The following is a 16,613-nucleotide window of genomic DNA, read 5'->3' on the forward strand; positions in this document are numbered from 1 at the left end:
ATCATGATTTTCTGAAAATGTCATAATTATGATCAATCACAATCATGGTTATTTAATGATGTAGACCACTTATCAACCCCTTTGATTCGTACAGTAAGTGAATTGTGTGTGTTGCAACGAGCATATCATGATCGCACACGTGACTGGCGATGGCACTAATTAAGTAACACAAATATGTACATATATCTTCACAGCGTAATTATAATTAAAAATGCACTTCATATTAAAATTATGTCAGATTATGAAGGTAAAGGCGTAAAATCTTGTTGGATTAAATAAATGCGTTTTCACGAGAAATACTTCTGACAACCTGTTTCATTTCATAACAATTTTATAACGTGAGTAATTTAGCTTCACTTGTTAGGGGCGTAACTGAGCTATTTTGATATGTACTTCTTAAGTAGGGGGGGGGGAGGGGGTGTAATATGAGACTGTTTATATAAATGTATACATGCGCATGCTTAGAAAGTAGTCCAACAGTTCTTGTTAAGAGATTATCTTCAGTATTAAACTTGTAGTCATAGAACACACTTGTGTATCTTATTTCTCATTTGAGTTATACGTTTGTCTACTTGTGATATACTCACATACAAAACCACATAACATTACATGGTGTCAGAAATATTGCTGAATTTTTTAAACATTGGATTAATTATAATAATATAGTTTAACGTGACTTAAACTAAACAACAACAACAATGGATCTTAGTGGCATTCCACCACCAGTAATGAACTGGCAGAGCTCAAATTTAATTGAACAGTGGCAAAAATTTAAATTGAACGTGGAACTTATATTTTCTGGACCACTTAAATCTAAATCAGAGGAAGAAAAAGTTTCATACTTATTGCTATGGATTGGTGACGAAGGCAGAGAAGTGTACCGAACATGGGACCTTAGTGCAGAAGACGCCAAGAAGCTAAACACATATTATGTAAAGTATAAAGATCATGTGCAACCAAAACTTAATCCGATATTTGCAAGATATCAGTTTATGAACGAGATTCAAGGAAGTGACTCAATTGACGCTTTCGTGACGAGGCTAAGAAACAAAGCCACAGATTGTCAATTCACAGACAAAAATGAAAACATCCGAGACAGAATTGTATTTGGATGTAATAGTTCCAAAGTACGTGAAAAACTAATAAATGAAGGCGAAAAATTAACATTAGACAAGGCAATACAAATTGCACAAAATTACGAATATTGCCAAAAACAGATGGCAACCATGGGGGCAGCCGCGCAACAACCAATTGACGCTGTTAAGACGCAAAGGCATAATAGAAGAAAACAATCAGCAAATGGACCCACTAAGACGGGAAGGATGCAAGGACATGGATCACAAAATGTTTGTGGACGTTGTGGCACGCGACATGACCAGAGAACAAACTGTCCGGCAAAAGGGGCTACATGCTATAAGTGTAACAAACTGAATCACTTTTCAAAGCAGTGCAAATCACAGAAAAACGCTATAAGTGTCAATCAAATAGGGGACAATAGTGACATTGAAGAAAACTTGTGCAATGCAGTTGATGGATACTCAATTAATACGGTGAGTACTAGCTTACATTCTCCAGACTGTGTTAGAACCGAAATTTGTCTTGGCCCAAACAAATGCCCAATATCATTTAAAATTGACACTGGCAGTGCTGCAAACATTCTGCCCAAGCAAAAATTTCAAAAACTGAATTTGAGTACCCCACTTGAGGCCCCTGATTGCAAATTAACCTCATATACAGGTGAAGCACTTTCAATCTTGGGAACAGTCATGTTGACTTGTTATTTAGGAAATCAGTCAATGATTGCAAAGTTTTATGTGGTAGATAGAAATGCATCCCCTCTCTTAGGCTTGCAAACTTCATCAAACCTTGGCCTGATTAAGCTCACATTTTCTGTGGAACACTCCCTCCCTGACAAGAGTAAAACATTTCTGACCAGAGAAATAGCCATGAAAGAATACAGTGACCTGTTTTCTGGTATTGGAACTATTGATGGTCAGTGCAGTTTGCATTTAAAGAAAATATGCAGTACCAACTATTAACCCACCACGTACAATACCCGACGCCTTAAGAGCACGTGTAAAATCAGAGCTTGACAGAATGATTAAAGACAAAATAATCACAAAAGTCAATGAGCCTACTGATTGGGTTAATTCCCTTGTCGTTGTAGAAAAGCCCAAAACTGGGGCATTACGAATATGCCTTGACCCTAAAGCATTAAATGAGGCAATTCGTAGACCGCATTTTCCCATGCCTACTTTAGAAGATATTACATCAAAACTAAACGGCGCATCAATTTTCAGTATTCTTGATATAACGCATGCATATTGGAGCTTACAGCTTGACAAACGTTCGTCAATGCTAACTACGTTTAACACGCCGTTCGGAAGGTATAGATGGCTTAGACTTCCGTTTGGTATATCGGCTTCCGGTGACTTATTTATGCAGAAAATAAGCGAAATTCTCGAAGGACTATCGGGCGTAACTGCAATAGTCGACGATATTCTTGTATACGGTCGCACGCAGGAAGAACACGATAAAAATCTAAAGCACGTGCTTGAGCGCGCACGAGAAAAGGGTGTCAAATTAAACCCAGATAAATGCAAAATTGGTGTACAAGAAGTACCATTTTTCGGTCATGTAATAAGCAAGGATGGTCTTAAACCAGACCAGTCCAAGGTCAAAGCTATAAGCGAAATAGGTCTTCCAAATACGAGGCCAAAGTTAGAAACATTTTTAGGTATGATTAATTACCTTGCAAAATTTGCGCCAAATCTCGCGGATGCGACAGCTCCCCTCAGGAGCCTCTTGAAAAAAGATGTCGAATTCTGCTGGGAAGAGCAACATGATAGAGCATTTCAAAAGGTTAAACACATGATATCTGAAGCACCTGTGTTAGGTTATTATGACCCGAAAGCACCACTCACATTAGAGTCTGACAGCTCGAAGGACGCAATAGGCACGTGTCTCATACAAAATGGCAGACCGATTGCATATGCGTCGAAAAGTTTAACCGAAACTGAAAAGGGTTATGCTCAAATAGAGAAAGAGTTATTAGCCATATTGTATGGTTGTACTCGTTTTCATCAGTACACATACGGCAGACATGTGACTGTACACTCAGATCACAAACCAATCGCTGTTATAATCAAAAAACCATTGTCAGCCGCACCACCTAGACTGCAGAGAATGTTATTACAATTGCAAAAGTACAACATTAAAGTTATCTATGTTCCAGGCATACACATCCCGGTCAGTGATTGCTTATCTCGACAATGTATATCAGATTCGCAGTCAGAAGTAGTTCAAGGACTTGACACACATGTGCACACTGTATGTAAACAACTCCACTTCACTGATCAAAGATTGCAAAATATCTCAGAAATAACAAGCAGTGATAAACAAATGGTCATTTTAAAACAAACAATCATTGAAGGTTTCCCAGAGGAAAGATCAATGTGCCCATCAGATATACTTGAGTTCTGGAACCATAGGGATGAACTAAGTTATGAAAATGGTCTTATATTTCGAGGTCAAAGAATTGTTATCCCAAAATCACTCCGCTCTGAAATTATAGGTCAAATACACACTGGGCATTTTGGTGTAAACAAAACGGTTGAGTGTGGGAAAGAAAATTTCTTTTGGCCCGGCATGATTAAACAAATCACAGAATTTGTTTTACAGTGTAGTACTTGTCTCTCGCATCGTAATTCAAATGCAAATGAACCGCTTATATATAAATAAGTCATGAGTTTCCTGATAGACTGTGGCAGAAAATTGGCACAGACATTTTTACTCATGATGGTAAGAATTACTTGATAACAATTGACTATTATAGTCGATTCTTTGAAATTGACTATTTGCCAGATACTCGATCAAATACCGTAATACAAAAACTTCGCGCACATATGTCTCGATATGGAATTGTAGATATTTGCATGAGTGATAACGGACCGCAATTTTCGTCAACAGAATTTGCCGAGTTCGCAAAATCATGGGGATTTACTCACATTACGTCATCACCTTATCAAAGTAGGTCAAATGGAATGGCTGAAAAGGGTGTGTCGATTGCTAAGAAAACCTTAACTAAGGCAAAAGAATCTAGGCAAGACCCATATGTATGTATTTTAGAATACAGAAACACACCTTTAGAATGTGGTTACACCCCAAATCAGTTGTTAATGGGACGAAGGACAAAGTCTGTAGTTCCAATTTCTGAAAAAAGGCTTTAGCCCCAAACAGTTAGTCCATCAGTGGTTAAATAAAAAATGCAGAAAATCAAGTCACAACAAAAATATTATTTTGATAAAAACTCAAAAAGTCTAAGTCCACTTCAAGCAAATGACTCAGTTCGTATTCTATTTGGTAAAAAATGGGTACCAGGAAAGGTTACTTCAAAGAATGGAGAAAGGTCATACAATGTAAAGACACAAAATGGCACAATTTACTGCCGCAATAGGAAATTCCTAATCAAAACCCAAGAAAATCAAATAACCGATTTTCTCCCTAATGCACTTGATTCATCGTGCACACAAAAGATCAAATTACCTGATAAAAGTTTCCCACAAAATAGTGACCCTTCTATTAACTCTCAACCACTGGCGAACACATGTGGTAATTATGTAACACGGTCTGGTAGAATTGTAAAGCCTAGTACTCGTTATCAGAATGATACTTATCAGAAGTGAACTGACTGATGATTATACATCTGATAAACGATCGTTGTGTAAATAAATAGATTAGTTCGTAATGATTGCTTTTAATTATACTTATATATTAAATAGCTAAAATAATTTCTAAAACAGATTCAATAATAATGTTTAAACTTTTAAAACATATTTTTTAATATTGAATGTCTGTTTGTTATGATATACAATCAAATGCTTTTATTAAAAGAAGAGAGATGTAATATGAGACTGTTTATATAAATGTATACATGCGCATGCTTAGAAAGTAGTCCAACAGTTCTTGTTAAGAGATTATCTTCAGTATTAAACTTGTAGTCATAGAACACACTTGTGTATCTTATTTCTCATTTGAGTTATACGTTTGTCTACTTGTGATATACTCACATACAAAACCACATAACATTACAGGGGGCATGCTCCCCGAGAAAATTTTTGAAAAAGGAAGCGATATCTTGGCATTTCGTGACTATCTAGAGGCTATATTGACAACATATTGGTGATGTTTTCAAGCTCTTTTTATTAATTTTAAAATATGTAAAATGAACAAGTACGTTATATATCTACCATAAAACTTTTTTTATATTTATATTTGATACTTTTGCAGCACATATTTGTTATTTTGCGTCCTTCAAACTGATGTTCAGCAACAAATCTCCCGAATTCCGTAAATTATTTTAAATTAAAACTTTGGTATGCAAAGTTTACTACCCTATCTTTAATTATAAATATTTATGAGACTTAGACCAGACATACGCTCTGTCTCCAACGTACGTACGTACGTTTTAGTGCAGTTGTTGCCGAGAACTGGCAAGACCACTAAAAGGGTCAAACAGTGCTTCACGTTTGGGTACAGAGCCTTGCATTCTTGCTTGCATGCGTCCGTTGGACGGCAAGTGTCAAGTTTACGTTAGTCCACCACATACGCCACAGCTAACACTGATATTCTCGGACAAAGATGGGTTTATTCACAGTGATTTTTTTTCCAATTTTCAAAACTGAAAATGGAATTTACCAACACATTTTATGGGAAAAAATTAATATCAAATCAATTTAACATGCATGGTACATAGCAGAGGCTTTATAAAGGGAAAGATTTCTGTCTTCTAGATGATATAAGTCAGATGCTGTTAAGTTATGGTTCTGGTAAGGAAGAGCACGAGGCATTTTAAGGGAAAATATAAGTATTTTGGGCTAGGGGAAACAGCCTTTATTCGGCTGTAAAATACAATGAAAAAATCACTGATTCACATTTAAGCTTGCGTTTAAAATGCGAGATACAATGCCCCAACTCTCGGAAAGACCGCCATTTTGCACCTTCATAAATAGCAACTGTTGTAACAATTTTAATATATTAATTACGACTGACAATAGTGCGAACATTGTGAATGTGAATGTTTTGGCCTGTTAAATATTTCATTACATTATAATATATAAAAAAAATACCGCGTTAAATTACATGCAAAGATATTTTAAAATCTCCTTTCAGAAACCTTAGTAAATTAATTAAAAATCTTTGCATATAACATAGATTATGTGGAGTTACATTTAGAACTCACGCGTGAGAATTAAGTCTCTTTTTTTACGACATTTTACCTTTTTACGCATATACGTTAATCTATTCGACGTGATTTTTTTACTCAATTCAATTCAATTCAAATTTTATTGCATTTTTCGACAAAACTTTGCCTTTGGCAATACATACAAAACATACATAAATCACTTGAAATATGACATACATTCAATACATTCAATACAAATATACAATGTTCACATAAAATGTAGAAACATATCAAATTTACAATTCTTGCATTGTTTCTAAAACACTAGATCTTAATGCGAATGCTTTATCTAAAAATTTACATAGTTGCAATATTCTACTTTTATTTCCTGATGACATAATAGAATAGAACTTATTTAAAGTTGGAAAAGATACATGTTTTATAAAAGATTTTCTCAGTTCTGAATATAAGGGACAACATAATAAGAAGTGGTATTCTGATTCAACATATTTATACGGGCATAATTTACACAATCTGTTATTTCTATCAGTTCTCATATATCTACCTGTTTCTATTTCTAAGGAATGAGAACATAATCTAAAACATGATACTAGTAATTGTTTACGTAAATTGTCATTTTTTACAAAATTAAGATATTCCTCTATATTTCTTATAGTAGTCAAGCTTTGGCATATTATCTATACAGTCATGTCACTGTTGTAAAAATTGATCTCTTATTCTCTGCTTAAATATCATATTATAATTGACATTAACTGCATAGTTATAAATAATGTACGGGAAGCCCATATCAGTAATAACAGAGTGAACGCGTTTAGCCCAGCTTTTATCATTCCCATTAATACATTGGTCTAAATAAATATGGTATATAGGCGCCTGCTGACGCTTAACGATTTTATTCCAAAATTGTAAAGCTCTTTCCGTACATAGAACAGACAAAGGAAATTTACCTAGTTCCCCATAGATAGCACAATTTGGGGTCTGTCTTTTGACACCTAAAACATATTTATAAAATCTTATCTGTAGTTTATCAATATCTTTCAGCTTATATATACCCCAAACCTCTGACCCGTATAACAAGATTAGAGCTACCATCCTTTCAAATAAGTATAATTTTGTTTTAACATCGAATTTAACTCTATCAAAGAGTGCGAGAAGATTGTGGTAAGCTCTTAGTCCTTGATCTGATAGTGCTTTCACAGCTTCAACAAAACTACCTGTGTAAGAAAATTTCACTCCTAAATATGTAAAACTATCTACTTTTTCAACCAATTGACCATTTATAAATATATTAAAATTATGGACTGACTTACGTTTTTCAAATACACATATTTTAGTTTTATTAACATTTATCTTCAAACCCCATTTACATGAATATTCAAAAACATTATCAACTTGTGCCTGCAAGCTTGCAGGGTCAGTTGTAAACAACACAATATCATCCGCAAAAAGTAACAAATATTTAGATAAAAGGTTTAGGTCGTTGTTAGACAGTTTGTTAAGATCTATACACTGATCAATATCATTAAGGAATAAAATAAACAGCAAGGGAGATAATGGCTTGCCTTGTTTTAAGCCTAGAGTTACCTAAAAAAAAACAGAAAAAAATGATTTAGAATCAATTTTGACACAAGATGATACAGAAGAGTAAATGGATTTTAACATAGTAACCATTTTACAGCTAACGCCATTTTCAATCAATTTAATCCACAATGCATCTCTTATTACAGTATCAAACGTTTTTTCATAATCTATGAAAATACAATATAGTTTTGATGTGTTGTCAAGTATCTTCTGGATAAGGGAATGTAGAATAAAAATAGCGTCAGCTGTAGATCTAGAATCTCTAAAAATCGTAAATCGTTAAAAATTTGTTCTAATTCACACCATTTATTTAACCTATTACGTAGTACTAAGGAAATATTTTTGCCATACAATTTACTAACGTGATGCCACGGTAATTTGAAGGATTTTCGGGATCACCTTTCTTATAAATAGGTACAATTACCCCTTTACACCATGCTTCTGGGTAAATGCCAGTCTCAAAGATTTTATTGAAAATAGTACACAAATATGGGCTTATAAATATATTAGCATCAATGAAAAAGTCAGCAACAATATTTAAATAATCAGCACTCTTATTTCTATTCAACGAAGATATATAATTTCTTTCGTTTGAGGAACGAATTAATTAGAAGGAAATTATTTTCCCTTAAGGTAACGTAGTCATCGTCAGGATATTTAGTAAAGCGTGACATGAGTGCACGATATTTTCGTGCAGTATTTCAGTCTAAGTTCATTCAGCTTTGGGTAACCGACCGGTTTACATCGTTTAATTTTTTATTTCTTTTTCAAAAATAGAAAGTAGATAATTATGAATAAAATATGTTTCATTCATAGGTAGAGTGTGAACAGATATGCATTTGTAAATTTGTAAAATGGCGTCAAAGTGTTTTCTTTAATGTAGTACTTAAACATTATTGTGTGATATAAAATATGAATTATTGTATGAATTGTATGTACCATCGGTTACCCAAGTGCTTCGGTTACAAATTACAATTTGAATTTGAAAGTAAGACTGAGTTGTGTTTTTATTTGTCTGATGTGACGTAGTAGATTGAGGGACACTTCCTCCACACTGATCGGACAATCTAACTGTTCAATATATAACGGTGCATCACGTGACTGAATAAAATCGTCTGCAGCTGCAAATTAGAGATATTTGAAAAAATGGTTAACAAAACTATCTGAATCTAAGTTGTTTCTATCAGACGGGCTACGTTTGAATTTATTTATGTATTTCCAAAACTTACGCGGTGAGGTTTTTGACATTTGTGACATATTAATTTTTTCTTTAGAGTAAAATATCGCTTTTGCTCGTCTCTTAACCGTTATATATTCCCGTCTACTTGACAAGAATAACAACTTATTATCATTACACTTATTTGCATAAAAGGCTCTTTTTTATTATGAAAATCTGCTTTAGCATTTCTGCAATTCACATTAAACCAGGCAGCTTTTTTTAACCTTTTTACATGGCTTTTGACAAAATGTTTTCCCAAAGCACTTAAAAGAGATTTCAAAAATTTCGTCGGACAAAGAATTTACACAATTATCAACATCAGTTTCGCCCGACACAAGTTTTTGTGACAAATTGTCAAATATATGCCTTTTTGTCTCCAGGAGATTTAAAAAAATATTCTGTTTCATCGCTGTTCCATATAATTACTGATAAAGATAGATCTAATCATAAAAAGCCGTGGGTATGGATCAGATTAATTATAGCGTATTAACAATAAGAAAGACAAAAACTGATCTTGTCAGATCACTCAAAACTAAAATCTATATGCAAATTAGTTAGACATATTTAACAGTAAAACGAGATTTTATGACTCTTAATTATTTTTTTTTTATATTTTTTTACGTTTTTGCGCTGAGCATGGAATAAATAATATGTTGATGCTTAAACTAAGAGACTTGGAAAAAAAGTTGAAAAAAAAACCCATATTTTATATATTTTCCAGTGACTGATTAAAAACAAGTACAGTAATGAGTAAAGGGAAATTAAAAAAAAAAGATTTGTATATTGAGAGGGGTTTAGTTGTCATAAACAGTAAAACAAAAGGACATACATTAAATTATGAATATCTGAAGTACAATGAATATGTTATGAATTGTATTAAATAAATCATGGAAAATCTCTGATTTTAATGAATCATGAACAAACAAAGATGAGAAATTTATAAATTACAGTCAGAAAGTTATTTTTTTACAAAAGTTGCCAGGTACGAGTATACTATCTATTGTAATAGTATAGAATATCTAAAGGAACTCCACTGAGGTCCAAAAACCTAAAACACACAATTTATTTTCTAAAAAAATATCATATCTGTAGAAGAATATGTAAAATTTGATACCTATACATTCAGAATTAAATTGAAAACTGTGATTTTGTCGACTCTTAGCCCGTGTAAAAAGTCTCTGATCCGAATATAGAACATTTTATATTTTTTTGTTGTTTTTTCGCGATAAAAAACGACATGAGAAAATGATTTGAGATTTTGAACAAAAGTTATTGCTCCAGGCCTGTGAAAAAGCAATTGTCTAAATATTTCTTCCCAACATCTTAAAAGTAACTGCAGTTGACGTGATAATGAAATTTATCACCTATGCAAGATTTTATTTCACAAATGGCAAGTTCTATACCCTCTTGCAAACTATCACCTTTTAAAGAGACAAGCTATGAAATAACTTGTTTATATTATGATTAAATCATTTACATGTACAAGAAATGCCGTAGTACTAACCCTGTATTTGTATAGCCAAGAGTTTACACTACGAGGGACATTCAGTAGTTCTGTCACTGGGTTCATAAGTTTGTAACTGAAACGTTTAATATAAATGTTTTCTATTTCAAACCTTCAAGGTATCTCCTAGCGAAATGCATTTTTGTAATGTCTCTGTCCAGTTTCGAAATGCTGAAAAATAATCTTCTTTTGGACTCTGTCGAGGACACTGATAGATTGCGCTGCCAAGAGAACTCCTGGAGGTATCTTTTACCAGAAAGAATTTTCATAAGTCTGGGAAACAGACAGCAGTCAGGAAAAAAAAGCGGATCATCGGGATGGTTTACAACTTTAACATTTTCAGACGCCAATAAAGATTTAATAATCTCGCTTTTGAGAGAAGAAGCATTGTCATGTATAAGATGGACTCCTGACCATCCTTTGCTTCGACACTTCTTAATGTATAAAGCCAGAACTGTCAGTGACTGTGTGACCAGACGGACAAGGCACTTAAAACGACTGGTCCATTGAATTCAAGAAAATCGCATACAACACTTTATCACTGATGGCCGTTTTGGCAATACGGAGCTGTTTTTTTTATCCTTTCGCATCCACTGTATGTTATCAGCCCTTCTTTGAGGCTCAGACATATGTACCCTGTCAGCAAGTTAGAAATAATCCGACCATAACAGTCATGTATGTTTTCAGAAGAACTTGAGCACCCTTTAGCCACTGCTTCCTGCGCTTCTTAATGAGCAAATTGGATACACAACTAGGCGTAAACATTTCTCAGACCCACATGTTTGGTCAGAATTAACTGAATACTGCTTCCTGATCTTCTTAACTGAAAATCTTGCATCCTGTTCTACATCAGTAGTTGTTTGTCTTGGTGACCGAGGATGTACATATGCCTAACAGAAACCTTTGACTGAAGATTGTGCGCTGAAAAGACCTCTGTTTCATATATGCAATACAATTCATTATATACCGGGGTGCTTTGCAGCTATATTATGCCTAAAGCGACATTTAACGTAGCTTCGAATTTCAGTTTTGTTCCATTGTACAATACGGTCAGAAAATTGGTCTACAACATACTCAGGTGTACCATGCCATGGATTAGAACAGAACGATCAAAGGTCATACAGCCGCAATATGACGCAAATTATCAAAACATAATGCATGCATAACACAGTGCCAGGGTTCGTTAGCAAGACTAAATTTCTCTGTGACAATTAAGTGTAATATTCAGTTGACTTATACCGTGGATTAAGCAATGGCGTTGATAAGTAGTCGGCCACTAGTAAACGTGTGATATTAGTGATTTGTGAATGTTATTTTTCTGTTTGTTTGTTTGTTATAACCAGTTGCATATTATATGCCTTGGTTTAATAAAAACTGAAACTGGTATTAAAGTGACATTATGGTCACATTTTCATAGTCAAGTTGATCTGAATTAACAATTTATTACAATAAATTGACTGTTTTAACGGTGATTGACAAACGCTTGGTATTGAAAAATGTTTAGGATAAAATATAAATCAGCCCAAAATACTGTCTTTTATAAAATCCTTTCCTGTGTTTATACGGAGGTTATCATGGAACCTTCAATGTGACAGAGGTGCCATACCATGAAAAGCGGCGTATGGTCCCCAAGTAAAAGAATGGTTGTGCCCTAAACGAGAAAACAATGGGTGGAACTAAATAAAATGTAATTATGAAGCGGATCTGAGGTTATGAAGCCTGCATATCACAGATAAGACGTCAAAAGACAAATTTAAAAAGCAGACAACATATCCTTAGGGTGATTTTACAGTGTTAAAGTAGGAATGCTGGAACCACCCAGTTGAAAATGGCCAAAAAGAAGAAACTAAAAGTACCACATAACATGTGTACGAAACTTGATAAGAGCAGAGAATTATTGATTAAAATATGTGTTCGTATAGAGGAATCGAACAATTAACTTCGGGCATACGGATCTCTGTATGAAATATGAGCATTAGCAACAGCCATGAGATCATCATGATAGACTTTAATCTAGACATTCGCAAACTGATTAAGGTCAAGGTTATATTTGAATTACTTAACATGTCGATTTTGTTATAACAATTATTTTGTCTAAGTTTAAACTAAATCCATAATTAAATAACAATGTTATGGCCTATTGTAGCAAAAATCACTTATATGACGTTATTAGGCAGTTCATTTATATAAAAACAAAGTTATAACTAATTATAGAATATATCAAACAAAATTAGAAAAAAAAATAACCGTGAAGGTCAAGGTCATTTATCATTCAAGGTCACGGTCAATCGAGTCTAATTGGGGTTTGTCAAAGGATTTTGTGTTCGAAAAGATGGAGCAAGAATTATACCTTTAATAAGAATAGTGTTTGACTCGTGATATTTCACGGTCGGTGGCGAAAATTTTCCTGAATATAAATATATTAAAGTGACCTTTTGTTCATTTTTCATTGTCATGTTGAGCGAAATAAATTATCCAATTGAAAGGAATTATGAAGAGAAGAAGAAGAAATAGTTTATTTCGGTAACTTATACATTTACAGTATCTCGTTACATACGATTATTTTGGCAAAACTTTAACTTATCTTGATTTTCATCTGGTCGCTCTATATATACATTCTACCATTTGATGACATATAATGTCACTTTTATAAGACTCATGTCAATATTACCAGATCATGATAATATGATTAATATTTAGGTTTCTAGGTGTTTCGGGACCGAAAGCTTGCCGCCCGATAAATCTATAATTAAATTTTGTAATCTATCTATTAAAATTTAAGGTGGAATGCAAGCGTATCGAAACATCTAATTTTCAATTCTAAAAATACATTTTACATTATCTTAGTTCACTATTTTTAGTTTTCAAAGCTTCCCCTTATCTAAACCTATTACAAGTGTTCAAAATATAAAAGCATTCTTTTTCAAATAATGATAAACATTCTTGTTAAAAGAAGAGATTAAACTTAATAATTGCTTAAACGTTAAAACGGTTATAACTGCGACCTGAGCTTATACATTTTAAACTCTTTTAGAAAAAGTCAAGGCCGCGATGAAAAATGAATGAAAGATGCTTTTATGAGAGAAATTTTCATTTTCAGTCATCGTCAATGAAAAAGGAAGTAAACACATCATATATTTTTACTTCCACTTAAGTTATTACGTGTTCTTTTTCCACTGAAAATAAAATACTATACATATGTAAAATAATAAGGAAAGTTTTAATCATAGTCTGACTATAGATATGTTATATGTGGCAATTACTGTTAAGTTCATAATATAAAATTAAATTGTTCTAAATTATATTAATTCGTATAATAAGTCAGGATAGAAAACGCATTTGATTTTATTATAAACAGAATGAAATCAATCAAGTGCGATTAAACAAGATTTATTGAACATACTGTACTTAAACAAAATCAATCTGTGATATTGATAATTCATTTATACAAAGTTAAAGAGAAAAACATTTGCTGTTAAAAATTAAAATAATTGTGATGATAAATATGATATACATGTAGTAACACATTTACATGAAACAACATATAAAAAAATACAAAATTAAGCATGGAATGGATAGATTACAAAATGTATATATAAAACAGGTACATGTATTTGTAAAAAAATGTAAAACATTCTTAACTTTTTAACACAAATTTATTCAGAGTGATTTTGTTAATATCATTTTGATTTCCACATTAGATACATTGCTGCTAGCCCAAGACCTATCTTAACAGCACTCCATAAGCTTTCACCCATTGTTGGTTCCGGTACAGCGTCTGGTTTAAAAGGTCTTCGGGGCTTAGACTCGTGCCGAACAGACGGAGTATCATTTCTTGAGTACAATATATTCTCAACTTTACGAGCTTCATCATCATTTGTATAATGCCAATTAGTTGAAGATCTGGTTGGTTGCTGAACGCGGACCGAATGCCGATTGTTTACTAATTTTCCATAGCAGTACCCACCCGGTTGTCCTCTAACATTTACTTCTTTTCCACCACATTTTGTTGTAAGTCTGGCTGCATCAATTGTCTTACTTACATTAGCGGTAATGTAACGACATTTACCTAACTTCTCTAGTTGACGAAATACCCAAAGTCGGCGGTTGTCCCAAGAAAACCATTGGCCATTCACTAGTGCTACAGATATACGTTTTATATCTGACACAGACAACCTAAAATAAACCAGAGTTTCAAAATATATAGAATATAATTATATATATTCATGAAATCTTATAATATGTAGTAGTTGTATTTATGAAATCTTTTCATTATAATGATGATACATTTGAAAGACATTTTTAAGAATAAAGATTCTTTTCACTAATGTTAAGTTATTTTGGGCTGAAACGAAGCTAAGTAATTAGTATTTAAAGCGAAATAAATGTACATGTACATTTAATGTATGACATTTTAAAGTTAAACTAAACTGCATTGTTAAAAATCAACATGGACCTCCTTTTTGGATTATAAGAGTACAGATAGACTTATTTTAAGGCACGTGACGGCAGACATGGCGACTTGCCAGCTTCACTTACGAATATCAAGATACTAACCAGGAACGGTAGTAGGATTCGAACCCAACCCGATTAGCTGCAAGTAATTCTATCAGTTACCCTAACAGCCTTATGATGACCAAACGTATTTACCTGTCTTCATACAGATCGTCCAAGGTTTCACCAATTAGTTTACCTGTTGTCGAAAAACGGCAGCTTATACTATCTTGTGAAAAATAAATATCAGATGGCTTTAACTGTGTTATCATGTTTAATTTGCATGTATATATATATCTTTAAGTAAATTGTTATCCAACGTGTAATAATGTTAATTATTTCTTAAAACTCAAAGGTTTGGCGACATTTAATTATAACGTTCCATTGCTATTTCCATGAAGAATTATCCTTTTTTTAATCCTTAAGCCAAAATGTCTCCTACTTTTTTATCACAGTTGACATCTAATTAGAACATTTTATATACGCTGATACAATTTTCGAGAAACTAAAACGAAACCAACTGCGTTTTCCGAAAATTGCAAGTACTGTAGCTATTTATAAAATCGATGTTATACATCTCTCCTCTAATCATACAGGCAATGTGTGTTTGATAACCTTGGCATACAGCTTAATGTGTAACGATAGTGCATAAAGCTATGCATGTATGTCTATCGTCTAATTATTTTTCAGTTTTGGAAAAAGAATACTTCCAATAGAATAATTGTTAACAATATAATGTGTCGATGACCTGAGAGTATACTTCTAGTGTGTGTGTGCGTGTGTGTGTGTGTGCGTGCGTGCGTGCGTGCGTGTGTGCGCGTGTGCGTGTGTGCGTGCGTGCGTGCGTTTGAAAGCTTTTGCTTGGAGCAAAATATATTGCTGTTTATAATAAATTGAAACTGCTGTTTATTTAAACACAAATCATGCATATCAAATGAAAATGAATTTAAAAAATACCTATGTAATTGATAGTTCTTACTTAAAATAGTGACGGGGTCTGATTCAGAAAAGAACAATACACTTGTGATACTTATCTTTATAACCCATATTATTACATTTATTCCGAAGTAACATTATTGAATGACATAACACTTATTGTTTAAAAATTAATATAAACTAAATAAAACATCATTAGAAAGATGATTTAATTGTAAAATAACTTATAGATGAAGTGGAGACAACTTTAATCAGACAAGTTGTTTATTGCATTATGAAATCGACTTATTGTAGACTAATTGACAAAGTTTTTTATGAACTTCATTATAAACGAGGTATGTACAAAATATTTCTTGGACATGATAATCTTGGTTGATATGAATCGAAATGTTGTCTTATTTCTAAGTGTGTTTTACTTTTATTGAAAATCTTTATTACTATTTGCACTTTAATAACCATGGCAACTCGTATATAAAGAATTCATAGTGTTTGAAAGACTCTGTTGCTCTTTATAACTTTGAAAATGAAAATATAATGTTACGTACACCTCTTGTGAACTGCTATAAACAGATTACATAGAAGATGTGAAAAAATGTATGATTGCATCACTAGTAAAAATAAAATTGAAGGAAACAAGAAGGAAATCAAACTTCAGAGTTTCCGGTAATTAGAAG

The 16,613-nt window shown here is 33.0% G+C and overlaps 3 protein-coding genes across 3 annotated transcripts; 2 read left to right on the forward strand and 1 right to left on the reverse strand.

Annotated features, from left to right (window-relative positions):
• Nucleotides 1–698: 698 nt before the first annotated feature.
• LOC132726589 (uncharacterized) lies at nt 699–2,039 on the forward strand. Its single transcript, XM_060711925.1, has one exon. The coding sequence runs from the start codon at nt 699–701 to the stop codon at nt 2,037–2,039; it is 1,341 nt and encodes a 446-aa protein (XP_060567908.1).
• Nucleotides 2,040–3,905: 1,866 nt separating this feature from the next.
• Nucleotides 3,906–4,229, forward strand: LOC132726594 (uncharacterized protein K02A2.6-like). Its single transcript, XM_060711929.1, has one exon. The coding sequence runs from the start codon at nt 3,906–3,908 to the stop codon at nt 4,227–4,229; it is 324 nt and encodes a 107-aa protein (XP_060567912.1).
• Nucleotides 4,230–13,011: 8,782 nt separating this feature from the next.
• Nucleotides 13,012–15,542, reverse strand: LOC132726595 (uncharacterized). Its single transcript, XM_060711930.1, has 2 exons — nt 15,160–15,542; nt 13,012–14,685 (listed from the first exon to the last, which is right to left on the reverse strand). The coding sequence occupies exons 1-2, from the start codon at nt 15,273–15,275 to the stop codon at nt 14,190–14,192; spliced, it is 612 nt and encodes a 203-aa protein (XP_060567913.1). The 5' UTR covers nt 15,276–15,542; the 3' UTR covers nt 13,012–14,189.
• Between the last annotated feature and the right edge of the window lie 1,071 nt (nt 15,543–16,613).

This window comes from Ruditapes philippinarum, unplaced genomic scaffold, assembly GCF_026571515.1.
Source record: "Ruditapes philippinarum isolate M1 unplaced genomic scaffold, ASM2657151v2 ctg1765_1_1_1_1, whole genome shotgun sequence".
Lineage (NCBI taxonomy): Eukaryota > Metazoa > Mollusca > Bivalvia > Venerida > Veneridae > Ruditapes > Ruditapes philippinarum.

What these genes read in the sequence shown, in the direction of transcription:
- LOC132726589 (XM_060711925.1), top strand. Translation starts at nt 699, where the DNA reads ATGGATCTTAGTGGCATTCCACCACCAGTAATGAACTGGCAGAGCTCA.
- LOC132726594 (XM_060711929.1), top strand. Translation starts at nt 3,906, where the DNA reads ATGTCTCGATATGGAATTGTAGATATTTGCATGAGTGATAACGGACCG.
- LOC132726595 (XM_060711930.1), bottom strand. Translation starts at nt 15,275, where the DNA reads ATGATAACACAGTTAAAGCCATCTGATATTTATTTTTCACAAGATAGT. An exon ending in GACGATCTGTATGAAGACAG is followed by an intron (nt 14,686 to 15,159) that starts GTAAATACGTTT and finishes GGTTTATTTTAG; the next exon opens with GTTGTCTGTGTCAGATATAA.